This window comes from Neopsephotus bourkii, unplaced genomic scaffold, assembly GCF_033783945.1.
Source record: "Neopsephotus bourkii isolate Nb327-2 ecotype Australia unplaced genomic scaffold, CSIRO-AGI_Nbou_v1 NB_1558, whole genome shotgun sequence".
In the NCBI taxonomy this organism is placed as follows: Eukaryota; Metazoa; Chordata; class Aves; order Psittaciformes; family Psittacidae; genus Neopsephotus; species Neopsephotus bourkii.
In genome coordinates this window covers 223,395-251,309 of record NW_026902034.1, presented here as the reverse complement: position 1 = coordinate 251,309, position 27,915 = coordinate 223,395, and the positions used below count along the sequence as shown (strand labels likewise).

General features: G+C 41.8%; 2 protein-coding genes across 5 annotated transcripts in view; both read left to right on the top strand.

The window, feature by feature from the left end:
• The window catches only part of LOC133221846 (neural-cadherin-like), a 39,945-nt gene extending 38,750 nt beyond the window's left edge, over positions 1-1,195 (top strand). Inside the window, exon 32 of the mRNA XM_061371053.1 lies at positions 342-1,195. Coding sequence (XP_061227037.1) covers positions 342-743 — 402 coding nt within the window. The 3' untranslated portion in view covers positions 744-1,195. The remainder of the gene's footprint in view (positions 1-341) is intronic.
• Positions 1,196-2,098: 903 nt separating this feature from the next.
• Positions 2,099-27,871, top strand: INTS8 (integrator complex subunit 8). Of its 4 annotated transcripts, none has more exons than XM_061371043.1 (27): positions 2,099-2,284; positions 3,823-3,997; positions 5,922-6,062; positions 6,450-6,521; positions 6,760-6,811; positions 7,762-7,944; positions 8,463-8,570; positions 9,277-9,432; positions 9,869-9,969; positions 13,672-13,813; positions 14,624-14,694; positions 14,837-15,012; positions 15,946-16,079; positions 16,717-16,827; positions 17,392-17,593; positions 18,092-18,213; positions 19,314-19,498; positions 21,504-21,537; positions 22,191-22,247; positions 22,329-22,390; positions 23,452-23,570; positions 25,349-25,452; positions 26,391-26,441; positions 26,896-26,969; positions 27,047-27,111; positions 27,214-27,257; positions 27,657-27,871. In XM_061371043.1, the coding sequence occupies exons 1-27, from the start codon at positions 2,155-2,157 to the stop codon at positions 27,771-27,773; spliced, it is 2,988 nt and encodes a 995-aa protein (XP_061227027.1). In that variant the 5' UTR covers positions 2,099-2,154; the 3' UTR covers positions 27,774-27,871. The 4 variants fall into 4 exon arrangements, with proteins under 4 accessions (XP_061227027.1, XP_061227029.1, XP_061227028.1 ...); XM_061371046.1 differs by lacking the exon at positions 2,099-2,284 and adding an exon at positions 2,662-2,751; XM_061371045.1 differs by lacking the exon at positions 16,717-16,827.
• The last annotated feature ends 44 nt before the right edge of the window (positions 27,872-27,915 follow it).

Below are 27,915 nucleotides of genomic sequence, written 5' to 3'. Positions count from 1 at the left end.
AATTGTTTTTTGGGTTTTGGTGTTTTTTTTTTTAAACCTTAGGTACTCTTGAGTGGGAGACTTCTGTTGCAACCCAGACTGTACCTTTCACAATGCTGGTTGTCTGTGGCTGCCTTTGAGGGGGCTGCTCTGGACACAGTGTACTTGCTTTAGCTTAAGGCTATCGTTATGCAAAGGAATTTGGTATGATCTGAACTTAGCCCTTTGAACTAGGGCCTCTCTTTTCTTCAGTTTGTAGAAAACACAGAATACAGGTTTGTGTTGCACTGAGTTTTATTTCTGGAACCTGTTTCCTTTTGTGTTGTTTGTCTCTGATATTTGCATTCTTTTTTATCTTCCAGAATGCTTACAATATAGATAAGCTGAAGAAACCTCTTCATACCATTCCCCACTTCTCTTTGAGGGCAGCTGCTTCACACTTCAGGACACACATTGGCCCAAAAAGAGACTCTCTCACAAAACATGAACATCAAACCCAGTCAACATCAGCTGTTATCAGCATCCCAGACCTCAAGGAATACATTTCTCAAATCATTTGGAATGCAGACAACAATCTACAAAGTCTTCCAGCTGACACTATTAATGTTTACTGCTTAGAAGGGCAATGCTCTCTAGCAGGGAGCCTTAGTTCCTTAGATTCCAGTAGTGGGGATGAAGATCTAAATTATGATTGCCTCCAAGAGTGGGGGTCAAAGTTTGACAACCTTAGAGAACTCTGTAATGTCTCAAATGAACATTTGTAACTGGAGTTACAGGAACTTGATGTGTGGACACTACTTTCAAAAATGTCCTTTTTTGTATGTAATGTACACCAAGTAACTTGATGCAAGTTTTTAGTTACAGTAGCATGATACACTCACTTTTCCCAGGAGTGATAATCTGAAAGGTCTTTTTATATGCACTGCACAAACAGTTACTTAACAGTAGAAGTAAAAGACTTTTAAAGCATGAATTTCTTGAAAACTTTGGAATATATGATTTCTATAGAATAGCATTATAATATAGCTTTTTACTTGTGAAGGTCAAAGTGACTTACTAGAATTATCCTGGTTGCAAGAACTTGAATTACTTTCTCCCTAGTATTAATATGAATCCTATCAGGTGAGTAATGGTGGGTAAGGCCTATTTTTTCTAACTGCATTCATTTTAGACTGTGACATAATTATTACAAATATTAAATAGGAAACATTTTAAATTCCTGGTTCTCTTGTCAGTTTTTGTCCTATCCTCCTGACTTGTCACCTCCCTTGACAGCACACACCCCACCCCACTCACTATTACAGGCTGCCCAACTGTGTGAGCCTGAAAATATAAAACAGTAAAGTATTTGAGAAAATCAGACAGATGACAGGAACAGTTAAAAGCTTTTGCTATCATCCTGCTTCCTCCCCAGACATTGATGTCTTAGGAATAGAGATGTCTGAAAAGCTTAAGAACCAGCTCCTGGATAGTTGCAGCTTAGAGTGGCATGGACAGACATGGGCTACCTAAATGGGGACAGAAGTTACTGCTGAGAGGAAGTAGCTGCTTCTGAGACTTCATTAGAGCCTGTCCTTCTTCATGGATTGTCTTTGCCTTTCTGTAGGGCATTAAGGTGTGCATGGGCAGCAGGAGGATAAGGATTAGCCATTTTGGCCTAGTCTGAGCTGTGAGCCTGCTCTGGTACTGGAGGTGCCCAGCTCTCAGCACTCCCTTCTCGCCTCAGGGTGCACAGGTGCTGCTGCTACAGGGACACGGTGCGCACACTGGTGAGGGAAGGCTGCGGTGGTGCTGGGGTGATGAGGGGAGCCAGCGCCACGGCTGAGGGGATGCCAGCCCACGCTCCCAGCGGTTTCGGTAGGAGGGCAGGCTAACCCTCCACCAGCGTTCCTGCAGGGTGTGTGATCAGCGCCAATACGCAACCCCCCTAAAGCGGAGGTGATCGGTGGGACCCAGCCCACAGCGCCACAGACGCCATATCCCCGCCCCATAGGACCGCCCCCAGAGAGGTACCGGCTAAAGGCTTGGGGGCGGAGCCATGGGAGGCCCTGCCCCTCGCCTGGCGCGGGGGGCGGGGCTGGCGGCCATCTTGTTACCGTCACCGCCTCGGTGGGGGTAGGTGTGACCGGCGCGGCTGCGAGTGCTGGCGCGGGGCCACTGGGACAGGCGGCGGCGATGAGTGCGGAAGCGGCGGACCGGGAGGCTGCCACCTCCAGCCGGCCCTGCACGCCGCCGCAGACCTCATGGTTCGAGTTCCTGCTGGAGGAGGCGCTGTTGGAGCAGCACCTGCAGAAGCCCTCTCCCGGTGCGTGTGGCGCGGCGCGGCCGGGCCCTGCTGGCAGCGAGGCCCCCTCCCTTCGGCGTGGGGAGCGGCCCGGCCTCTGTGGGGCCCCGAAAAAGAAATGTTCTCCTGTTTCCCTGCGGGCCCCTATCCCTCCTCTGCGGCCTGTCGCTCGGGTGCTGCCTCCGCCTTCCCGGGGCCTGCTGCCAGCGTGGCGCCGCCCCACACTCGCCTCCTGCGTCCCTCACTCGCTCTGGCCCTCGACTCTGGCTTTTCCCAGGAGGCGCCGCGGGGTTGGGTACCCCGGTGTCGGTGAGGTCGTAGCTGACAAGCCCCCGCCCGAGGGGCAAGCTTGGAGGCGGAGAGCCTGCGGTGGGATTACGGGAGGTGGGAAGAAAGGAAGGATGGCGGTGCAGAGGCGTGTGCTACCGTGGGGCTTGTACCCTGCGGAAGCGACGGCTGCGGTAGCCGCGGAAGTCACGGTGCTGAGGGTGAGACAGGGCAGTAGGCCCAGCGGCACTGCAGACACGGCTGTGCAGCCTTAGTTAAACCTAATCAAGAACATCTTTTTCTTGGTTTACATTAACTTTCAGATTTAATAACTTGATTTCTCCACCTTTCCTGGGTGGTAGGTCACTTTTCCCTTTGCATATGTGGATTTTCTTTGTGGAAATAAAGGTTTTTATAATGTGAAGTGCTGCTTGCAAAACTCATTGCAATTTGCAGCTGGTTTTCTCCCATTGAAGTATTGATAGTGCCAGGAATTAGAGATCTCCTAAAGGCTCCATGCTGAAATTGCTCTGTTTTCTTAGGCCTGGAATAAATAAAAACCTAGCCCGGTGTATTTAAAAGTAGATGGTATTTTGATTAACGTATGTGGAGTCATCATCTTCAGTGCATGAATTCTGCAAGCAGGTGAAGGAAGCAAGATGACCTTGTATAGTATTGCCTCTACAAAAAATAAATGTAAGCGTGGTCAGGCAGTATCTTTGTGTTTAGATCTTGTACTTCTATTTTGCTATTAAAATAATAATGCAAGTTTTATGTTTCTCAAAATTCAGTGAAAGTGTAATAGTTATGATTTGGTTTCAATTTTTCAAAACAGATCAGAGGTACTAGAGAGACTTAGTGTGTTCTATGATCTGCAGTTGCAAGAGAGTTATCTTTTAAACACGTTCACAAGTACCAGCAGTTGCTTGTAGCTATTTTTTAAAATACAGGGGATAATTACAAGTAGGTATGATTTTAACAACAGCTAACTTGTGATTTCAAGAGGCAACACTTATTTTCTGTAGATGCAAGTACTGAAACATAATTAATACAAATTCGTGAAACGAAATGAAAGTATGAGAATGGTTATCTTGGTCAAGTGAATTTGAAGGTTAAATATATGTTAATAGCCTGATTTGAGTCAGAATAAGCAAGATATCCTTTGGGATGAGAATTTGGCAGGTTATAATGTCAGCTGTATAAATGACAAGAAGATCTCTATTGATAGCTGTAACATTAAATTAACTTCTGGGCTTACCCAAAATCTGAAGCGTGGCTGTGTTTCTTTGCAGATCCACCACCTGTGCAGCTGATTGTCCAGTTCTTGGAGCAGGCTTCAAAACCCTCTGTGAATGAACAGAACCAGGTCCAGCCACCACCTGATAACAAAAGAAATCGCATTTTAAAACTTCTTGCTCTTAAAGTTGCTGCTCATCTGAAGTGGGATTTGGATGTATTAGAGAAAAGGTATAATATGTACATCTTCATAGGAAAATTACTGAAGTGGCCCGAGATTGTTATTTTATCAAATGGAAATCTGTGTTGCTTCCTTTTCTCCTTACTTTTCTTACATTAAGTCTTGAGTGTGACAACTGAAGTCAAGTTCAGCTTCACCTGTGGGTTAGGATAGGGTTTGATGAAGGCAATGTCTGTGAGCAAACCAATACTGTTTATAATTTAGAGAGGAAGAATAGTGGGTCACATTAAGATATGCACATCTAAACTGCATAAAGATGAAATTTAAATTACATTTTCATCAGTGACCAAAAAAAAAATCATACTGTGTTATTTCTCTTGAGTTAATGGAATGAGATGTCCTTGACTTTTACCTATGAAGTTCTTCTACTCCTGCCCTGAATAATGATTTTGTCATCTCGTCAGATATGTCATATTTGTCTGCCTTAGTAAGGTGTTTTGGGGTGGGATTACTGCTTGCCAAAGTACCTTTGCAAGATACAGCACAACTGCAGAGTATGAACAGGAGACTTTAGTGTGGTTAGTTGTTGAAACTATTGTATGGGCATGTAATAGGGATTTTTTAAAGATATATACTGTAGCTTTGAAAGCAGATGTATAGGAATGTGTACAAAAGGGTTGTTGTTTGGTTTTGTTGTTGTTTTGGCTGTTTTTTTTTTAATGGCTGCTTCCTTTCTCCCAGAAGGAATTTATACTGACATTTATTCATGGTGTATTTTCTGTCAGTTGGTACCTTTGCTTCTTAAAATGCAAGTATAATCATGATTCAGAAATCAGCCCTACTGCATGATCCTATTTGGCTGATTCTGGGTTTTGATAGGATTGTTTTGTCCATCTGTGGTGGGGTTTTTTTTTTTGAGAACCAGTGTGAACTCATTTCAGCTACTAATTTAGCATCTCTGTGTAGTAGAGTATTCTGTTAGCTTATGAAGCCTAAAATTGTTTTTTCATTAAGAAATATGCTTTTGTTTGTTAACTGATTATGCCTAAAGGTTCAGTCATGATAGTTTAAAATGGAATAAAGTAACAGCTTGAGCCAAGCTTTTTTATAAAGCTTCCGCTGTTATCAACAGTTGAATGTTGCTCTACTCTTGCCAATGAAAACAAGATTCCTGGATCTCGAATAGTGAGAACAGCATTTAGTTTAAAATGAGAACTTGATAGCAGACCTGGAGTCTGAAATAGCACAAGACTGAAATTTATTAACTTGAATTCTGCCTTTGGCAGCACCTGATCACTTCAAATTTCTGATAATGTCCAAATCAGGAATAGTTTTCAGTTGTATTAAATTACACTTCAGAATCTTGGAGTGATGTAGTCCAGCCTGCTTGCCTTCTCATTTTATCAAGGAATGTTCTGTCCCAGATAATGTATATTTTTCGTAATACAACTTACAGTGCTGTATTCCAGTTCCTAGTTTTAACTTCAGTGTTTGCTAGTGGATGCTGTAGAAAGGGAGATAAACCATGATAGCACAGAGAAATGTTCCCTTTACGTGAGTGAAGTTCTGTTTGCAATGGCAGTAGGATCTGAGATCGCTTCAAAAGGATTTCTAATAAGGATAACTAATAAGCTAGGATCTGCTCTTCTGGCTGACCGGATTATTCTGGGGATATGTCTGTGTGAACCAGGTGATATAATACTGCATACTATTAAATCAGCTGTTAAGGCAGCCTTCCACTGGGGCTTAATTTGTGCTCCTAGTACTAGTAACTGCTTTACATACCTTATGTAGAGCGCCATATGACACAGAGCATTTCATTATACTAAATGAAGATACTATGCTTGCTTCCATGGGATGATAAGTAATAATATAATACTGAAGAGTAGTGTATATTATTTTAAACATCCCAGAAGTAGGATGTTTGTATGAAATATCTTGTTCTCTTTTTCTCTCTTTTTTTTTTTTTAATAGCCTGTCAGTTCCTGTATTGAACATGCTACTGAATGAGCTTCTGTGTATCAGCAAAGTTCCTCCAGGAACTAAACACGTGGATGTAGACCTGGGTAGCTTACCCCCAACCACTGCAATGGCAATACTGCTCTACAACAGATGGTAAACTTCTTTAAGGCAGTAATCTTAAAATCATGATCCAACAAAGCAATGTTTTCTTCTATCAATATACTTGTACATTGAAGAAGAATCTCAAATAGTAATGTGGTGATCTATATGTAGGTTGTAATGAGGAGCTGAGTCTGAAAAGCCATTTTATGGCTGGTTTCGTTCCCTAAAATGTAGTCAAGGTCGTGGCTTGATCTCTCACCTTACAGAGTGCTGGTTTTTAGCTGTTTATGGACGTAAGACCATTTCTTAAATACTAGATGTGCTCTTGAGTAGAGGATATATTCTAATGGTATAATGTATCTGAAATGATAAACTGGTCTTTTTGAGATATGTAATCTGCTTATTACACTTCTTTGCTTACTTTTCTCCCCCGTGTAGGGCCATAAGAACCATCGTTCAAAGTAGCTTTCCTGTAAAGCAGGTGAAACCTGGTCCACCTCAGTTAAATGTGTAAGTTTCAGGTATAATTCATATGATTTTGTGTGCATTTTGTAATCAGAAATTTAATTTCTAAGTGGATTAAATCATGTTAGTAACATACAGTTGCTTAAAATGGCTAGTTTTAGCCCCGGCAAACTTAATTTATTTCAAGTATATTCTTATTTTCCTTTCAGACATGCTTCATACATATCAAACATGCAGGTTTGCCTTATAATTGAGATCTTGACCTCTTCTCTCTATTGTCCAGGATGAGCCAGGTGCAGCAAGAAAAGGAACTAACTGACAATATTTTAAAAGTGGTAAGACTTTCCCCCTCCCCTTATTTTTGCTTAAATTTACATGTAAATATGAATAGACAGGAAATTAACAATTGCATCACAGTTTTATTGAATTCAGTTTATTTATATTGGGCACTTTCCATATTTGCTACAGCTCCAGACTGTATGCTCCACATTTCTGTGTGTTCTGGACAGCGTGGTCTCTGCAAAGCATGTAGTATGGAATGTGTGTTGTGTGTTTGAAGTATTCTTATATCAGCCCATCCTTAGCACCGTATGAATTGAGCAAACCTCTGCAAAATCAGTGTGTGATTAGTTACTAACACCATACCCTGCTTAAGCTGCAAAATCATACGGCAGAAGAAGTCAGCACTTACAGTTTCCCTTTGAAAGTAGCCTGGCTACTTTCATAAGCTTCCATAAGTAGCCTAGCTCATTTTCCTGCACTTGTACTACTTGGGATCAGTTAATGAATTTGTATTACACATCTTCTACAATTCCTTTATTTTTTCATGGGTTGTGTGTTGTCTTTTTTTTCAAATAGCCAAGCATGAATGATGTTTGTTCTACCAGTTCATCAACATGTTTGAAAAAAAAAGTTGCTGTTCATGTAGAAGCTGGTATTACTTCAGCTGTGAAGTAACAACATAAAACTTACAGTCTGATAATGGCATAACTTAATGTTTCAAAAATGAACAAAAAGATGGTAGATAAAAAATATTTTGTTTAAACTGCAAGTAAGGGTTTGATCCTGTTTCTCTGAGTGCCTGAAACTGAAGCAGGAGCTGTAAATTACTGTACAAGAAATACATTCACAGATTCTTCATAGCAATATGACAGGTATATAAGGACTTTCTTCTACTGCCCTTACTGTACTGTTACATTCCTAGTGTTAATTTAAACCCAAAGCTAACCTCAAAACCAAAAAGTTTTGTTGTGTTTTTTTTCCCAATGCATTTGAACTATTACAGTTGAAAGAGCAGGCTGCTGATTCCATCCTGGTCCTGGAAGGAGCACTTAAATTAAACAAAGATCTTTACGTCCATACTATAAGAACTCTGGATTTATTAGCCATGGAGCCTGGTATGGTGAATGGAGAAACAGAGAGTTCCACAGCTGGACTGAAAATCAGTGCAGAGGAGATACAGTGCCAGGTAGCTTATATTCTATGATAAAGGTTTCAATTCATATCTATTTCTTTAGGCAGATTGTTACGTATGCTTCATGTGTCTGCTTGTTTGACGTAAACTGCAGTATTTTTCTATTAACATTTGCCATGTTCTTTTTTAAAACAATGTGTTATTAACTTTGTTTTTACTAGGACTTCAATTTAGAACTTACAATTTTAACACTGTAATTATTATTGCTTTCCCTAATTCCCCTCAGAGGAAGCTGTTATATGATAAGGACAGTGTATTGCATTGTTTTAACAATTACATGGAGAGCATTCTGTAATTTTGTATTGCCTGTGCAGAATTGCACATGCTGGGATCACAGTGGGGAAAGTTATGCAGTTTGTGTAGGTATATTAGATAAAACTAGAAATAGTTTAAAGTGCGTATAATGTTTGAGTTGAAATACTTGACTTAAAATGTCCTATCAGTTTCCAAAATTTGGTTTATGTTTTATTTATGTTTTTCCAAAATGTAGTTTATGTCACTGCTCTTTGTAGGTTTGCTATGATTTGGGTGCAGTCTATTTTCAACAAGGATCTACAAATGCAGCTGTTCATGAAAAAGCTAAAGAAATGTTTTTCAAAACAAAGGAGTTGATTGCAAAGGTACCAAGTGTTCTATTAGCATATGTGTTTCTAGCTCTTTTGAAAAAGAAAAACCTTGCCTAAATTATTGCTTCCTTTTTAAGCAATTTAATAACTGTCAGTGATGCACACAGTTTCTAAAGAAACTTCATGGGATTTGGACAACTTTTATGGGTTTTTTCCACATTCCTTGGATGAAATCATATTAATCAGCTGCAGTATATTGCTGCTTTGTTCTATGTATTGCCTTATACAGTTGTTTTAATGCAAGAAATGCAATGACAGCACCATTGAGGCTAATATTAACTGGGCTGAACAGCACATTCTGTGTCTATTGTGGTATTCTGATTGCAGTAATAAGTTTTTTGAGGAAGGTAACCATACAGCACTTCCTATTCTTTTTTTATCTGACTTTCCCTTGGAAATCAGATTGTCTGTGCTCTGACCTTCTGAAAAATACAGTGTTTTAATTTATAATTAATTCTTTTTTTATTTTGCCTATTCTAAAACCTGCAAAACTCAGAATTTTATTGAAATAGACAAAACATGGTCTAAGATGTAAAAAGTACATATAAAAGCATGCTTTTAAAAGAAGCCTGTGTATGCACATTTGTTTGTTGTTTTGCTGTTACCTGGGAAAACTGTGAGTTTCTGTTAATGTTTCCAAATTAAACTTATGCTTCCTAATACTTCAGCCACTAAGATCTGATTAACCCTTACTTTTCAGAATGGTTCATCATCACTTCATTTTACCATAGATGAAGAACGGTTAGCTGGGTACTGTCAAGCATGTGGAGTTCTTACCTTGTCTTCTGATGATACATCTCAACAGGCAACTCCTTATAGTCAAATCCATAGGTGTATGAAATCTGGCAGCTATCAGGTAGGATGCTTAAATATGCCTACGTGTATTTGAGGGTTTTGTTACAATTCTATTTGGATGATTCCACCTGAACTGATAGGGATTTTAATAAATTTAAGTGTTCCAGTTAACCATTAACATAGCATCTTAGAACACGTATGTAGGAATATAATTTGATACTTTTAGATTAAAATATCTTGAATTCCACTGAGATACGCAAGTTTGCTTGATATTTGATTTTTGGGAAGTTTGGGTGGTTTGGCTTGTTTTTTTTGCTTGGATTCTTTGATAGAGAATTTATGTTGTTTGGTCCCTTTCTGGTTGTTTAATGAATTTTAGTATCACACATGGGTACAAGTTGCTTCTGTTAATTTGATCGTTTCTGTCAGATAGATAATTACTTTAACTGTGTCTTTTGCATTATGCATTGACTATTCCAACTGTTTTTGTGTTATAGGATATAGTGAATATATTCCTTGAAGATAATCTAACCCTCAGTTTACCTGTTCAGTTCAGGCAATCCGTGCTGAGAGAGCTTTTCCAAAAATCTCAACAAGGGTGAGACATTAAATAATGATCTGTTCAATTATGATGAAAAGCAGTTTTCATGAGTTATGTTTGTCATAGAAAGTAGAGAAAATCTTCTAACAAATCCAAGAAACTTGAGCCTTTATTTCTGTTACCAGTAGTCTTAAGTACATCTCCCAAATAGGGACCTATGTTGTGTTGTTTCCCACTGTGCCATATATGGGAAAAAAATTAATGAGAATTAACACGTAATTTTGCCACTTTACTGATCTTATTTATGCCACAATTGATCATATATATGTGCGTCTTTGTATATAAAGCTGGTCAGGTTAACCATACTAAGCAATAATACTGTAGGAGATGCGTACTTTGTTGGGAATGCTGACAGTTAACTGTGATTAGGAGCTTTGTGCACTGCTGAAGTAGCCTAGGGCTGAATGAGTAGGATGGTACATTTACAATAAGAAGAAAGATACAATAAGCAGAGAGAGCGATATACATTACAAGGGTAGCTTGTGGATGGCTCCCAACTGAGAAGTGCTAAGCAAATGGCTGCATCCAAAATTCAACCTTCTCTGGAGCTTAGGCACTTGAATGGGGACTATATGGAAAGTATCTCCATAGAATCATAGAATCATAGAATAATTAGGGTTGGAAAGGACCTTAAGATCATCAAGCTCCAACCCCCCTGCCATGGGCAGGGACACCTTGCTCTAAGCCATATCACCCAAGGCCTGGTCCAACCTGACCTTGAACACTGCCAGGGATGGAGCATTCACAACCTCCTTGGGCAACCTGTTCAAGTGCCTCAACACCCTAACAGGAAAGAATTTCCTCCTTATATCCAGTTTAAACTTCCCCTGTTTAAGTTTTAAGCCATTTCCCCTTGTCCTGTCACTACAGTCCCTAATGAAGAGTCCATCCCCAGCATCCCTATATGCTCCCTTCAGATACTGGAAGGCTGCTATGAGGTCTCCACGCAGCCTTCTCTTCTCCAGGCTGAACAGCCCCAACTTTCTCAGCCTGTCTTCATATGGGAGGTGCTCCAGTCCCCTGATCATTCTCGTGGACAGAGAACAAGTCATTCTCTAGACTTGTTCCAACAGATCCATGTCCTTTTTATGTTGAGGACACCAGAACTGCACACAATACTCCAAGTGAGGTCTCAAGAGAGCAGAATAAAGGGGCAGGATCACCTCCTTCAGCCTGCTGGTCACACTCCTTTTGATGCAGCCCAGGATACGGTTGGCTTTCTGGGCTGCAAGCGCACACTGCAGCCGGCTAATGTTCATTTTCTCATCAACCAACACCCCCAAGTCCTTCTCCGCAGGACTGCTCTGGATCTCTTCTCTGCCCAGCCTGTAGCTGTGCCTGGGATTGCTCCAACCCAGGTGTAGGACCTTGCACTTGGCATGGTTAAACTTCATGAGGTTGGCATCAGCCCACCTCACAAGCGTGTCAAGGTCCCTCTGGATGGCATTCCTTCCCTCCAGCGTATCAACCGAACCACACAGCTTGGTGTCATCGGCAAACTTGCTGAGGGCGCACTCAGTCCCACTGTCCATGTCAGTAACGAAGATGTTAAACAAGACTGGTCCCAACACCAATCCCTGAGGGACACCGCTTGTTACTGGTCTCCAGCTGGACATTGATCCATTGACCACAACTCTGTGTGCGGCCATCCAGACAGTTCTTTATCCACCGAGTGGTCCATTCATGAAATTGATGTCTCTCCAATTTAGAGACAAGAATGTCGTGTGGGACAGTGTTGAACGCTTTGCACAAGTCCAGGTAGATGACATCAACTGCTCTACCCCTGTCCATCAGTTCTGTAGCCCCATCATAGAAGGCTGCCAAATTGATCAGGCAGGATTTCCCCTTAGTGAAGCCATGCTGGCTGTCACCCAGCACCTTGTTGTTTTTCATGTGCCTTAGCATGCCTTCCAGGAGAATCTGCTCCAAGATTTTGCCAGGCACAGAGGTGACACTGACTGGTCTGTAATTCCCTGGGTCATCCATTTTCCCCTTCTTGAAAATGGGGGTTATATTTCCCTTTTTCCAGTCGTCGGGAACTTCACCTGACTGCCATGATTCATCATATGATGGCCAGCGGCTTAGAAACTTTATTCACCAGCTCCTTCAGGACCCAAGGATGGATTTCATCAGGTCCCATGGACTTGTGCACGTTCAGATTTTTAAGATGGTCTTGAACCAATTCCTCTCCTACAGTGGGCCCAAGGTCCTCATTCTCACAGTCCCTGCATCTGCCTTCCAAGACTTGGGTGGTGCGGTCAGAGCCTTTGCTAGAGAAGACGGAGGCAAAGAAGTCATTCAGAACCTCAACCTTCTCCAAATCCTGTGTAGCTAGTTCATCCGAGAGCTTCCTGAGGGGGCCTACATTCTCCCTAATCTGCTTTTATTTGCTATGTACCTGTAGAATCCCTTCCTGTTATCCTTAATATCCCTAGCCAAGTTTAATTCTAACTGGGCCTTAGCTTTCCTAACCTGGTCCCGAGCTTCCCAGACAACATCCCTGTACTCTTCCCAGGCCGCCTGTCCTTGCTTCCACTTTTCTATAAAACTCTTTTTTTCATTTGAATTTTCTTCAGTAGCTCCTTATCCATCCAAGGAGGTCTCCTGGCCCTCCTGCTGCACTTCCTTCTAGTTGGGATGCAACACTCTTGAGCTTGCAGCAGGTGATCCATGAAGACCAACCGAGAGTCTTGAGCCCCCCCTGCCCTCTAGGGCTGTATCCCATGGAACCTTACTAAGCAGGTTCCTGAAGAGGCCAAAGTCTGCTTTTTTGAAGTCTAGGGCAGTGAGCTTGCTGCACGCTCTTCTCACTGTCCTGAGGATCTCAAATTCAACCATCTCGTAATCACTGCATCCAAGGCTGCCCTGCAGTGCCACATTTCCAACGAGCCCTTCCCTGTTGGTGAGCACAAGGTCAGGCATGGCACCTCTCCTTGTCGGTTCCTCTATTACTTGCAGAAGGAAGTTGTCTTCCACACAATCAAGGAACCTCCTGGATTGCTTGTGCCGGACCATACTGTCATTCCAACAGATGTCAGGGTGGTTGAAGTCACCCATGAGAACGAGGGCCTGTGAGTGTGAGGCTTTTCCTATCTGCCTATAGAGTGCTTCATCCGCAGGTTCCTCTTGATCAGGTGGTCTGTAACAGATCCTCACAGTAATGTCTCCCATGACTGTTTTCCCTTTAACCGTGACGCACAAGCTCTCGTATTCTTCTCTGAAGGGAAGCTGCCTACAGGTTTTTCTGTTGAAGAAGTGAGAGGCCTGGTTTCACACGTGTGAGAAAAAAAGTATTGATGGTAACAGCCTCTTGTGTAAAACCTTAGTAGTTACTGAGCTCAGTTTTCACATCAGCCAGAAAGGGGTCAAATAAGTGTCTCCTGTGAGAGAATCTTGGAAGCTGTAGCTTAGCAGTGTCTTAGGGGTGTTTTCATCTCTGATATGGCTGATACAGAGCACCTTCAGGGATGAGCACTAGACAGAGATGGATGGAGGAGCATGACTTTGCAATCTAGTCAGGCCATGCAGAGAAGGATCAAGAGAAGGAAGCAATAAGTTCTGGTTATTTGTCTTGATTTTTGTGCAGTGATTGTGTATTCTGAGATGCACAAATATTCCTGATTTTTTTGGAATGTCAGCTGTGTTGTCAGTTCTGTTTGTCAGAGATGTTCCATGATCTTCAGTTTTGTGTTCATGCAGGAATGATGCTCTGGATGAAGTTTGCTTCAAAGTCTGCGTGTGCAACACAGTCTGTGATGTATTGCAGGGTCGAACAGTTGATGTTCAGTTTTGTCAACTGTTCCTGAAACCCAGCAAAGAGAAAATAGACTTCCTCCTTGAGGTAAATGAAATTACCTGAAATTAGAAGGGAAAACAGTATTTAGTATTACTGTTGCAAGGAATGCTCAGATTTCTGAAGCAGGGAGAAATATTTTGTACTAACTTCAAGAAAGTTGATTGAAGTTTGAGAAGTTACTTTATAATCACACTCTGTCATCAGTCTTGCATCTGGATTTATAGCTCCATTTCCATTTCATGTTGGAGAACATATTTCCAGAGTTGACGTGTTGCTTCAGGTTGGATTTGAAATTGCTGCTATTCCTTGGCATCATTGAATTAGAGACATTGTTGAATGTTTGTTTTTCAAGGAATAAAGAAACAAATTCTCTTAAAACAGAACTTCAAAGCAAGTAAAAGCTGGCAATTTAATTCAGTTACCTAGTTATCTTTCAACTGCTGATATTTTAACTGTTAGTTCTAGTGAATCTCACAGATTTGCACTTAGAAATGTTGGTTCATTTTTAAACTCCTGTGAAAGAACTTTGTTATATACTTAATCTTATATGGGTGACTGATACTGTGGCACTTAGTGTCAGCACACCTAAATATCAGAGGAATAGGCAAAAGGAGTGTGAATTGTGTCTGATGAAAGATTACAGTGGCCTGGAACAGCCTTTCTGGTTCAGGCTGAAAGAAACTGATCCATCTGTGATGGCTACAGTGTTTATGGGGTAACTTTCGTGCCTCACTTGAGAGAGGGAGTTACTGGCTGATACTATTTGTGAGCCAGAAAACTGGGTAGAAACATTGTGTGTAACTAATTGTAAGTGTTCTAAGGGGCTGCTTAGTTACTTTCTGCTTTCTTTCCCAGGTTTGTTCAAAATCATTAAACTTGGAAAATGCTTCTGAAGCATTGAAGAGAAAAATGGCAGCATTTCTCAAGTATGTAGCCATACTAAGATAACATGAATTCACACTTTGAAAGCAGTGTAATGCAACACAATAAGTTATTTGAGAACTTACAACTGAAAAAGTAAGCAGCTCCTTCCTGCTTGCTCATGTATTAACTTTTTCATTTGTTTAGGAACTTGTGTTTGGGTTTGGAAGATCTTCAGCTTGTCTTCATGATTTCATCTCATGAGCTGTTCATGAAACTGCTGAAAGATGATGAACGGAAGCTTCTCATTGATCAAATGCGGAAGAGATCACCTCGAATCAATCTGTGCACAAAACCTGTGGCTTCTTTTTATGATATCCCAGGTATTTTTCACAGCATTTCCGTTAACTTATATGCAGGCAGTGACCTGCTTCCGTGCTTGAAGTTACTATCTGCAGGTCTGTTCTATGAAAAAGTTTGAATGGTTTCAGAGGGAATACTTTCCATTTTTAGTTGGTGAATGTCCTACTTGTTCAAGAAGATGACTGTTATTTGCTTGTATGTTGCTTGTATCTCAACTGAGTATGATAGATATGCTAGAATATAACATAGAATGATTTGGGTTGGAAGGGACTTTAAGATCATCTAGCTCCAGTTCCCTGCCATGAGCAGGGACACCTTCCACTAGACCAGGTTGTTCAGAACCCCATCCAACCAAGTGAGAGAGGTGTGGCACGTAGTTTGAACTAAATCTGGCTGTTGTTGCTGTTGCCAGAAAGGGCAAACCCCCTCTGGATTTAAAGGAGTAACTAATACTTGTCTGTTTGGTGAGCTGGCCCAGGAGTAATGTCCAGATGAAGTTTTAAACTTACCAAAGTGAAACAAACCTTTTTAGCCAGTTCTTTTCCCACGTACAGCTGCGGGGCTGTGCAGCTAAACAAGTCAAAGCTGACATAAGAGGTGCTTGTAGGTGACTGAAGCTGGAAAGAACTGACCTTGCCTTGACTTAAGCCAGTTGTGAAAATATATATTTTTTTGTAAGGCTGTACAGGGACGCTACTGTGACACAGGTAAGGGAATGCTCAGAGCTGCTGCTGTGAGAAAAGGGGGCATTGCAAGTAGCCCTTTAGGTTGGGGGAGCTAGGAAGCTAGCACATGGTGTTTCTGGAAAGGCACAAAAGGATGTATGTGACCTTCAGAAGCATTAATGTATCTCCTGTTCTTACACTGGTATGTTTAAATTCTTATATACTAAAGGAATACAAGCATCTACTATAAGAAGGAATGTGTTGAAGACCTGATTGCTTTTCTTCTAGCTTCAGCAAGTGTCAATATTGGCCAGCTTGAACATCAGCTCATACTGTCAGTAGATCCTTGGAGGATTCGACAGATCTTAATTGAGTTGCATGGTATGACTTCAGAACGCCAATTCTGGACAATTTCAAATAAGGTAATTCATCTGCTCATAAGTGCAATTCAAGGTCTGGTTAGGTGTCATGCTGCAATGGACAGTAAACATCTTGTCATAGATCCTCAGCATGGTTAATTTTTTTTCCCTTTTTCTGCATAATGGTGGTTTAATAAGAATGATGATACATACGAACACACTCATTCTCTATGGAAAGTATTAAAGCAAAATGTATAATTTTTGTTTTAAGGAATTACTGGCTGAACCATAAGCTTTTCTTGTGAGAAAACAGATTTCTGAAGCTTTTGTTTCCAGTGTTGGTCTGACTAGTCAGCAGTATTACTTTAAATATTTAAACTTTTAAACTGACATTAAAAGCTGGCAGCAGAAGAGAGGAAGAGATATAATTATTGTAATTTTTTTTTAAGTAAGGATTTCTTGTCTTTTTTTCCCCCCTCTCCCAATTATTGCAGATTCAGAGTATGAGCAAAGTAAGGTAGCTAGCCTTCTTTATTGAACTTCCATCAGAGCAATACATTACTTCTGATTAGATATAAAAATGAAGGACTTGGCGCTTAGATGGCAGTAATTGTGTTTGAGTTTTGTTGTAACATTGTGAGCAGTGATGTGAGTTCTAAAACCTGTTTCTGTGCAAATGTCCTATGTATTTCTCTCCCAGTGGGAAGTACCAAATGTTTACGGCAATGTTATTTTAGGAATCAAAGACAGTCTGACTAGGGATTTGGTCTACATCCTTATGGCAAAGGGATTACACTGCTGTGCGATTAAGGTGAGCATGTCATCTAAAGGTACTGGTGGGTGAGTTTGAGCAATTGAATTTCAGCAACACTGAAAATATGGAAAGCCCTTCTTGAGAGAAAGAACTGTAAAAATGGGATGTGAGGGAGATGTAGTAACAAGTGCTGTGTGTCATGTAATGGTTTAATATTTCTGTCTCAAGAATTCCATCAGCAGACCAAGGATAATGGCTTTCCAGTTAGTTGGGCTTGGAGCTTGTTTCATTCATATGAAGTTTTGATTATGATGCACTAAATCGTGTTGCATCTAAACCCAGTTTCACATGAAGAATTTATTGGAATACTGGTTTATTTTCCTTGTAGTTGACAAAACTGTAGTTTGCCAAACAACAAGATAAAAAAACCCACTGCACCCACTATGCTAATAGTTATTTCTGGTATATTTCCTTCTTGTTGTCTTCGAAAAATCTGGAACTGTTAAGCTTAATAGCAAGGCCATAGGATTCAAAAATTGAGAGCCGAACAATGCATTAACTCTTAGTCTTTTCCTTTATGATTCCATTAGGAATCATTAATGCGTATCCTTCTCATTGCAGGATTTTGTCCATGCAAAACAGCTTTTTGCTGCTTGCTTGGAGCTTGTGACAGAATTTTCTCCAAAACTCCGCCAAGTCATGTTGAATGAAATGCTACTTTTGGACATTTACACTCATGAAGCTGGACCTGGCGCTTCTGGAGAGCGTCCTCCTTCTGACCTTATAAGCAGAGTCCGAGGATATTTGGAAATGAGAGTTCCTGGTAAGTACATTGCTGTCATTTGTGGGATACAATAAAGTACAAAGCTTGTGAGAAAGGAATAAAGAAAACAACTTTATGTGGTAGGTTTACCATTTAGAAGTGCAATTGGAAAAACAGTAGTGAAGTTTGACACTGGTTTTAGTGAGGCTTTGGAAGTCTGATTAGTTCTTAGAAGCTGGAAATGAGAACAGCAATGTCATGAAGCCTTCATACTGCTAAACACTGAATGGCTAGTGCTGTTTAAAGGGCTTGAACGGGATAAAACATGGCTTCACGCTGAGGGATTAATGTAATGCTGTTGCAGTTAGAGGAAGCTGTTGCTGCTCCTAGCTTTCAGAGGTGAGGTGTCCTGTAGGACTAAGTGTCATGTTTTTCTGTGATAGCTATGGAACGGAAATATCTAATTTTGGGGAATGGGTTTTGCTTGTTTTCATATAACACTGTGTTTGTTAAAAAAAATAACATAATAAATAAAGCAAAGAACACCTTTTCTTCTAGATATTCCTCTTCGACAAGTTATAGCTGAAGAATGTGTTGCCTTCCTGTTAAACTGGTGTGAGAATGAGTATTTGACCATGCAAGTTCCATTACCTCTGGTTCAAACTAATCCTTATGTGAAGGTAAATAGTGCTCAGTCTCAAAGCCTTTTCAGGCTGTAATTTACTTTTTCCTGCTGGGGTCTTTTATACTTTCAAAAGCATGTGCCCTTTTGTCTCTATAGAGTGTTGGGTTTTGTGGCTGTCATGACTTAGGTCTGGTGTAGGAGACAGCAGGGCTAAGCAACAGTGTGTTTGACAGGTTACTAAAGACATGAAGGCTGTGCTGCAAGAGCATATGAAACAAACTGCACTTAGCCCTTGTTGGCTGCCAGCTGAGCTTGGTTCCATAAGCATCAGGCGTGTGTGGTTGTGATTGAAACCCTGTAGCACTTGTATAAAGGACTCACCTCCTACATGAATTCAGGCTGAGAGTTCTAGCTGAGAGGAATGAAAAATATATAGATCTCAGGCTTTGTATCTGGTTGTTGTTCTGTTCGTAAGACACTTGTTCTCCAGGTGCGCTGTGATGGTTCTGTTTTATAACCCAACACCAGTTTCGAATTTTTGGAGACATCCAAGCATTGCCTTTTTGGAAACTTTTGCTTTCAAAATGGTTTTACAGGACTGTTTCTGCTTCAGAGTCTGGCAGTGAAGCTGAAAGCAGATCATGTTCCAGAACAGGTTCATTTTTGCCCTGCTCTGTTTACCTGTGGTATTTCCTAATTTCTGTCCTGAGCTTCAATTTTTTCTCTATAGCAGAGGGTGTCAGTATCAGTTCAGTTTAATTATTAGAGACGGTCTTTATAAAACTGTATTTTACAAGGTTTAGGTTTTATGCTGTAGTAGTGTGTAAAGGTTGCTCTCTGGAACTTGTAATAATAAAATATACCCTAAGAAAACTACTAAAATGATAATTCCTCTGCTGTTTAATTCCAGTCTTCCAGGTTCCTTGTGTCCTCTCTTGCAGAGTTTAGCCGCATGGCTTTGTAGTTTGTAACTTAAAATAATCGTTTTAGAGCGAGGTGTCCCTGCCCATGGCAGGGGGGTTGGAACTTGATGATCTTAAGGTCCTTTCCAACCCTAACTATTCTATGATTCTACGATTCTATTTTAAATGCCCTTGCTGTAGTCAGTGTACAGACAAGCTGCACTTACTGTATTTTTTCTCTTGTATTGTATAGCTGGGACAATTGCTGGCTGCTACTTGCAAAGAACTTCCAGGTCCCAAAGAAAGCAGACGGACAGCTAAAGACCTTTGGGAGGTTGTGGTACAAATCTGCAGTGTATCTAACCAGCATAAACGGGGAAATGATGGCAGAGTGAGTTTGATAAAACACAGGGAGTCAACACTGGGCATTATGTACAGGTGTGTCTGCTTAAATTATTTTTGAAGATTGTTTGAATTGTATATTTGACCACCTGTTCCCTTCAGAAATTGTCTGGATTCCAGTGTCAGAATGGTGGCAGCAGCTAAAGGCCTCTACTGAATAAACAGTCCACCCAATGGCAGTGTTGGATATTAGTGGTGATGTGTTGCCTTTCCTTTTCAGAGGGAGAGAAAAGGAGTGTGTGGGATTAAGGTCAAAGTACAGACACTGAAGCATATGTGTCTGTGCTCCATTATAACCAGTGTAGATCTTCAGTAAAGTCAGTAGCATCTAGAGGGCAGTTTAGCTGACCAACTGGAGGTGTCTGCTTTTCATTAACTGGAATTGTTCTGCAGGCTCCATTGACTGTAACTGTGTTCAGTTTTGGTACTTGCTATACAGAAAAAGATGTGGATGGGCTGGAGAGGGTCCAGAGAAGGGCCACAAATGATTCAAGGGCTGGGAAAGCCTGCCTTATACAGAAAGGCTGGGAGAAAGAACTGGGTTTGTTCAGCCTAGAGAAAAGAAGGCTTATTGGAGACCTTTTATTACCATGTTCCGATAGTTAAAAGGTGGCTACAAAGAAGATGGAGACTTCCTTTTTACAAGGAGTCAGTCACATGGAAAAGATGAGGGGTAATGGGTACAAGGTACTACTGAGGAGATTGCAGTTGGACACAAGAGGACAATTTCTCAGAATAAGAATAATCAGCCATTGAAATAATCTCCCCAGGGAAATGGTAGATTACACTTTCTGGATTTGTGTTTGAGATTTGGATGGGCAGGGTGTTGGGCCATCTGGGGTCATGCTTTGCTAAGAAAGGTTGGACCAGATGATCATGGAGGTCCCTTCCAACCTGGTGTTCTAGGATTCTGTGATTAACTACCCTTATAACTGCATTAAACACCTACATAAACACCAGCATAGGTGTTTATGTGTATCTTGAGGTTTCTGAATTTAAAGCTAAATATTATTCAGTCTTGAAAAGAAATTCTCATTCAGCTGAGCTCCTGGGAAAAGAGAAGGGAAGAAACTGGTCTTGACTGGAGTAATTTCACTGTCAGTTCCCTAACCTCTGCCAGTCTTAGCTTAACTGACTGGTGGATTGATTCATTCAGGACTCTCTGATTTGTTCTCTCAGTAAATATTTTCAGCCTGTTCTTACGTTCAAGCCTAATTACAAGTTGCCTGTTATGGTAAATCCTGGGATGTATGATTATATCAAACAGCTTTCCATTGTTATAAACTTGGGAAAGATGCACCTGTCAAACTATTGACTGTTTCTTTGCCTTTCTTGAGCCAATCAGGTTAATGTGTACCTAAGACCAGCTGCTTTTGCTTATCCTGCAGTGGGATGGGTAAGAGAGGGTATGTGCTTGCTGTAGGCTTCAGCTGTACTCTGGCAAGGAAAAGGAAGCAGTACAGGTGTACTCTGGGTTGCTGAACCTCTTCTGACCTCTCTGATTCAAACAGTGAAGGGCAGTGGCCCCATTGTTATTATGGAAAAGAAGCAGTGAAACCTTTTCCAAACAGGCTGTGCTTGTCTGGGTTGTTTTATGGTGACAGTTTTGGTGTGGCATGATGAGGAAATCGGTGTACATCATAAATGATCACTGTGCACCTTCTTCTGTAAGCCTGGAGGTCACTGTTGCAATCTTAGCTGGAAGAGTTACAGTACAGCTCAGTTGCTTTCCCTTTTGGAGTCAATGGTTAACTAACTACAAAGTGATTTTCCTGCCTTTTATAGCTTGATGGAATAGCACGTACCTCTTCTTTAACCTCTTTTAAATGTAAAAGTAAAACTTGCTACTTGACTGTATTAGAAGTGAGTGACCTGCCTGAGTGTTTTCACTTGTGTACCCTTCATTTGTGAACTTAGAGGTGAAAGGCTCTTTTGGCAGGTGAAGAATTTGCTTTACGGACCTAGTTTCCAGTGTATTAACTTTGCATATATTCGTTGTTGCGAACAGTTACTTACATGGGGTTTTGTGTCTCTAATTTAGGAGTGAATTGCTGTCCTTCATCAAAAAGCTTCGGGTGAGTTATCGTGGTCTTGAGAATGTGTTTGCAACCAGAACTTCCTTTTGATAGAGCATTTTTCTGGACTTTTCCTTTTAAATTCCAGAAAGTCTGACAGCTCTATAGGTGTGTTGTATGGCTGAAGAACTCCTGGATTTGCTATAGCTATCATACAGCAGTGTTGCATAGCCTATGAAAAAATTACCCTGAATTCTGACAGTGGAGATTCGTTACCATTAGGAATATATTTTATTGCAGCTGTCCCAAAGCAAAGCATTCCTTTTGGAGGGAGGAGGAGGCAGCTACATGCATCATAAAGGCAGCAGAAGTAAGAGGAATGGAAATTGTTCATAGCTTGTGGGTTTGTAAGTGCTTAGACAGTTGTAGTGTACCTAGCTTCAGTTTAAGGCTAGGCAGTAGCCACAGAAACAACAGAAATGTGGAAAACCTGAGTGAAGTTTATATTCAAGGTGTTATTTGGGAAAACTTGAATTAAAGACTTCCCGCAGAAGCTTTCTCGCAGTACACTTGTGTTGCAGGATTCCTAACAAAATAGTGCCCTATTTCAGTGTAATGATGTCAGAACTTCTTACATAGCTTTAGAGCTTAGGGAAGGAACTGGAGTTTCAGTAGTTCATGGGAATGCTATTTACTGTTTTTTCCCTTTACAGGAACCATTGGTTTTAACCACAATATTGTCTCTGTTTGTCAAGCTTCATAATGTTCGGGTTAGTACATACCATAAACATCGTCCTTGGCTTTCTGGAAAGGTTTCTCTTTGTAAATTCTCTTAATCTTTCTTCTCTTAGGAAGACATTGTGAATGATATTGCAGCAGAGCACATTTCCATCTGGCCCTCCTCCATCCCCAAGTAAGATGATAATTAAAAATACAGGTTTCAAAGTATGTGTTCACATAATTGGTTTGGTTCTGGTTGCTGTGTGTTAGTTACTGTGTGTGAGTGTGACTTCTGCCCTGTGAGGGCATCGCAGGTTGGTCTGATTGCAGGGAGGTTTTTGCTCCTGATTTTGTGGTGCTGGTGGAGTGTGAGTACAAGAAAATGAGGGTGGTTTTAGCTGTGTGCTTTACTGGGCTGTGTAACTATGTGAACTGTATAATACTTGAATACAGAATAACTAACGTTTTTGAGTTGTGCTTGAATAATAGCCAAAGGGACATATAGTAGATATTGATTTGTTCTGGTTGGATTGAACTGTATTTCTCCAGTGACATTTAAAGGCTCTGTGGGGCTAGAACCTCATTGGTTCAGATTCTTTGTACGCACTGGGAGAGGTAATTCCTATGAGAGAGGGAGAGTGTAAAGCTTAGTGTGGTTAATCTGTCTTGAACTGGTCTGATTGAATAGTCTTATTGTTCCTGGTGTAGATTTCAGTGTGTATTGTAAGGTCAAGCAGAAGAAAATTGTTCAGTGTTACCAGAATTTAGCAGAAGGGTGAGTAAAAACATGTTTTTAAAACTGGAAATTCCACACAAACTTTGGGAACGGCTGCCCAAGCAATGTGCCAAACCATTCCCTTCTTCCTTTCCAAGCCTGTTCCATCGGTTTCCAGAGATCACTGTCTGTGGCCTGTGGATGCTGTGATAAATTTGTAGTGGTTTCAGGTGTTGTCTTCAAAGTCCTTGAAACTGAGCAGTTGTGTTTTTGCACAGAACCCTCTTGCAGTGTAAGCCCCAGGTAGAGTTCTGATTTCTTGTCTTAAGTCTGTGAAGGGTGTTATTTGTTCTATCAGATTTGCAGCAGTGAAACAATTCAACAGTCGTCTTAGTCAGCACTAAGTCTTCCTGAGTTATTTTTGCTTGACACTTCATGCAAGGTGCTTTGGACTTAAACTAGATGGGAAATTGGATCTGTGTTTAAAAAAGGAAACTGATCACTTAGGAATTATTTTTCTTCTGCTTTTTATCCTTTAGCCTCCAGTCCGTGGACTTTGAAGCTGTGGCTGTGACAGTGAAAGAGCTGGTGAGCTACGCACTGACCATCAATGCAAACAACCACTTCTGGTTAATTATTCAGGCAGATATTTATTTTGGTAAGTGAAACCAGTGTCTATTGTTAGCATTCCGAGGGGTGCTTTGCTGCTCCAGGACTTGTTTGACATAACCTTCCTTAAGTTTCCTCTTATGAAAAGAAGCTTGTGATAGACAAGTTTAGAATCCTCTGGTGCAGTAGTGTAGTTGAGTTTGGGAGGTTGTCTAAACCCACAGAGAGACTTAGCTTTCAGTGGACTTGCTTTTAGGGTAGGGGAAACTGTAAGCATCATCATTAACTTCACTTTTTTAGGGCAGTTTGTCCTTGAGTGCTGTAGTACCGAAGCCTCTAATATCAGAGTCTTTTATTAAGGGAATGGAAAGTTGTGTGAGTAGGGATTGCTTTTAAATGTGGAGTTGGGCTTCACTGCAGCAGAAGCCAAGTGCAGCAGAAAGGATCTGTGTTTGATGTAGAGAAGTATCTAGGATTTGTAAACTAGGAAGCATGAACTGATCTGTTGTTGGTTGTGATGGGAAGCTCTTTCCTGTCATTCTGTCCTCACCTGCCCCTTCGGCAGTACTTGTCCTTGCTCCTCAGCAAGGAGCAGCCAGCAGAACTGGGACATGGAGTGTTTCAGATTCTGGGCACGGTGACATGCACCCAGACTGCACCAGGGCAGCACTTGTCTGGAGAAATCTTGCCCAGATTATGTGATGCTGGGCTTTGTTAAATAGTTCCCCACTCCAGAGTCAGTCCATGAGGCTTACTTTGTACTGTGAGTAAAGAGTGCAGAGGGGTAGGTGCTGAAGAATGACCTTTCAGAAGATGGACAGACATGCACAGTACTACCTGGTGCAAGACTTCCTCAAAGGTAGCTGGGCATGTCTTCCACTTAAATCATCAGTCAATACCACTCTAGGGAAACTTAGCATTTAAGCCAGACTGCTCTTTACTGGCAATAAAACAAGGTACATTTCTGTGCCTCTGCCATACACTTGCTAGTGCTTTGGGCTGTAAGAGGAGACAGGGCACATGTTCCTGAATCAGTTCTTTTTTGGAGTGGAAGCATGTCTCTGGTGTGCTGTAACCTGTACTGCAGAAATCCTGGCCTGGTTCTTCCAAAGGAGACAAATATCTAGAAGGTGCTTTGGGGTGAGGGGGTCTTAATCCAGTGTTTAGTGCTGTCACCTTATGCATGGGAGAGTTAATTCAGGGCTATAAACTGACGGCATTTGCTGTTCATACGAACTGGAACAACCTCCCAGGAGCAGGATGATTCTGTAGGGAACTTCAGAAGCTGGCACGCAAAAGAGCAGTGGTTGGAGCACACCTGTGTGTCAGATCTGTGTTTCGGAAGCATATGGACAAGCAGGCTGCTCTCGCCACGTGGCCCCTGTAGGCTGCCCTCATGTCAGCCCAGTGAGAGCTTGCTGGGAATAAAACTAGCACAGAGCTGTGAGGTGTGGTGACATGAGTCAGCCCTCTAACTGGCACCAGCTAAGCTCCTCCACTACCACCTGTGTGCCTGGTTCAAGGAAGTCAAACTTTACGCTCAGGCTGATGGATTTAAGGTTCAGTACCTGAAGAACAGACAGTAACTCTCAAAGGCAGAACTTCTCCATGTTGCTGGCTCTCCTCATTGTGTAGTTTTCTGTCCATCACTGTTTTATCACCTCCCGTGTGTTGGGGTTTTTAAACAGTGATGGGGACGTCACTTTCCCAATGGAGTTCAGCAGTAAGGGAGATGTATCTGAGTCACTCCCTAAACAATTGATAAGAAAGTTAGAAGTAACTGCTCTGTTTACTTTAGAGACCTTATTTTGCTTTTTTCTATTGCAGCAACAAACCAGTACTCGGCAGCCCTTCACTATTATCTCCAAGCAGGAGCTGTGTGCTCAGACTTCTTTAATAAGATGGTGCCACCAGATGTGTACACAGACCAGGTGAGCTAAAATGGAATTTGGATGTACAACAATCTCTTTTTTTGGATGCAGTTGGCATCCTAATTCTGTGTAGAGCCAAAATGGCTCCCCAGGCCCACACTCTTGTAGCCTTGTAGCCAGATTTTGTACTGCTGTGAAAGGAGGTGTGGAAGTTGGTGAGATTGTAATTTACCACTGCTGGAGCGTGCTGGAGGTGTAGCACTGCACACAGTGGGTACCTGCCCACTTCGCAAGCGGGTGTAACAAGTGGCTCCTCAGTTGTGAGTGGGCCATGAGTAAGAATCCCTTAATAACTGTGTGTATTGGGGGAGTAACCTTTATCCAGGTGTTTGGTTCATCACGAAGCGGGTGTGTTACTTGCAGGCTGCGTTTTGGTGGGCAATAGGAAGGAGCTGTCTGGACCCAGGGAAAGTAGTGATTTATGTGCCCTGTTCAACTGCTGCTCCCATCATGGTCCCGTTCATACAGCATGTGAGAGCTTCAGACCCTGGTCAGGGATCATCCTCATTGTTCAGAGCCCTGTCCAAGCTGTGCCTCCCCTGTGCCAGGCAGCGGCGGTGCAAGAGTCCCAGCTGGGACAGTGTTCTGTCACATGTGCTAGTGTGTGCCTGCCCCGGTGCTGTTCCATTCCCACATTCCATCAGGCCTTGGCAGTAGGCAGCAGGAAATAAAGGTAACACTTTTTTAACAGGCCGCAGCTTGGCTCTTACACCAGAAATGCAGCAGTCTCTGTACCATGCACCATAACCCCTGTGAGTTCTCCTCAGGGATGACAGCTCAGTCCATCAGTGAATGTGCTAGAACACAGGAGTTGGGGGGGTAAGGATGTAGGCAGCCAGTTAGATGGTCCCTTGCATTTACAAAACTTGAAATAAGTTGCTGTTTGTGTTCCAGTATTGGCATTTCAAAATGTGTGTTCTGTTTTAACCATTCTGTAGGTGATAAAAAGAATGATAAAGTGCTGTTCTTTACTCAACTGTCACACCCAGGTAGGAGGTGAAACATGGCAGTAAGTAAAACATTGTTTATATTTTGATGTAAATGGGGAGGAAAGCAAAATGGAATCCAGCTTTCCTTGTACATGCAATCTGCACTATAAGTAATTTTGTTCTTACTGTTGCTGCTAGGACACTGAAAGGACTGAAATTAGTGAGTAAATAGGGATATACTTGGAAATGCTGTAAATAGTAGAAAGAATCTGGGGTTTCTTTGTCCCTTTTTCTCTTGGTATATGGATATATTTATTTTCTATAGGGCTGAGTACCTACCTTCCCTTAGTTACTGCTGTTGGTATTGCAGCATGAGCTGTGGCTGCTCTCGTAGTTCAGGTGCCTGGAAGGTGCTCACTGTGGAAAGGAGTGCTCACTGGAGCAGGGGCAATACTACTGAGAGGTTCTGTGGGGATTTGAGGCATTGAAACCCACCCGGAGTCTCTCCTTACAGGTAGCTATTCTCTGCCAGTTCCTCAGAGAAGTAGACTACAAAACTGCATTTAAGGCACTGCAAGAGCAAAACAGGTGAGTGTTATGACGCTTATAGCTACATGTACAGGGGTTATGAGTGTGTTAATAACCTGGTCTCTGTGTTCTTTCAGCCACGATGCCATGGATTCTTACTACGAATACATCTGGGATGTCACCATCTTGGAGTATCTGACATGTATCCTTTCACTGGAATACCACCATCAGAGCTCACACTGGATGCTCATGGCAGGAAAAGGTTGATTTCCTACCCCAGTGTCTTTTCTTGACTCACCCTCAGATCTCCACCACAAAAGAGGAGAGACAGACAAGCGGCAGATAGCAGTGAGTGCACAGGGGTGCTGGGGCAGAATGGGGTTCATAGAATGGTTTGGGTTGAAAGGGACCTTAAAGATCATCTTGTTCCAACCCGCTGCCATAGGCAGGGACATCTTCCACTAGACCAGGTTGCATGGCCTTAAACACTGCCAGGGATGGGGCAGCCAGTGTCTCTTGGCAGCCTAACCAAGGACTACCATAGTTTGTCTTCACCTCCCTGAAACTGTCTTTTCAAAGAGTCACCACTTCCAATGTTAATTTATTGTATAATTCTTACTGGAGGGTGGATGCTGATGGGAATGGGCATAGAAATAAATCACCCATGGGGCACTAGTGCTGAACTGGCCCTGCAGTGCCACAATCTCACTGAGCACTGCTGCTCACCCTGTCTCTTGTTCTTGCCAGATAAAAGCCATCGGCCAGACAGAGCTCAATGCCAGTAACCCTGAGGATGTCCTGCAGCTTGCTGCCCAGAGGAGGAAAAAGAAGTTTCTTCAAGCAATGGCAAAACTTTACTTCTAGGCTAATACTGAAAGGCTGTGATAACATGGGTGGGAACACAAAAAAAAATATATTTCAAGACTTTTATTTTTAAAATTAATTTCAATTTTTATACAACATTTACAGTCTAGTATCTTTTTTTTTAGAAATAGATGAAATCTTA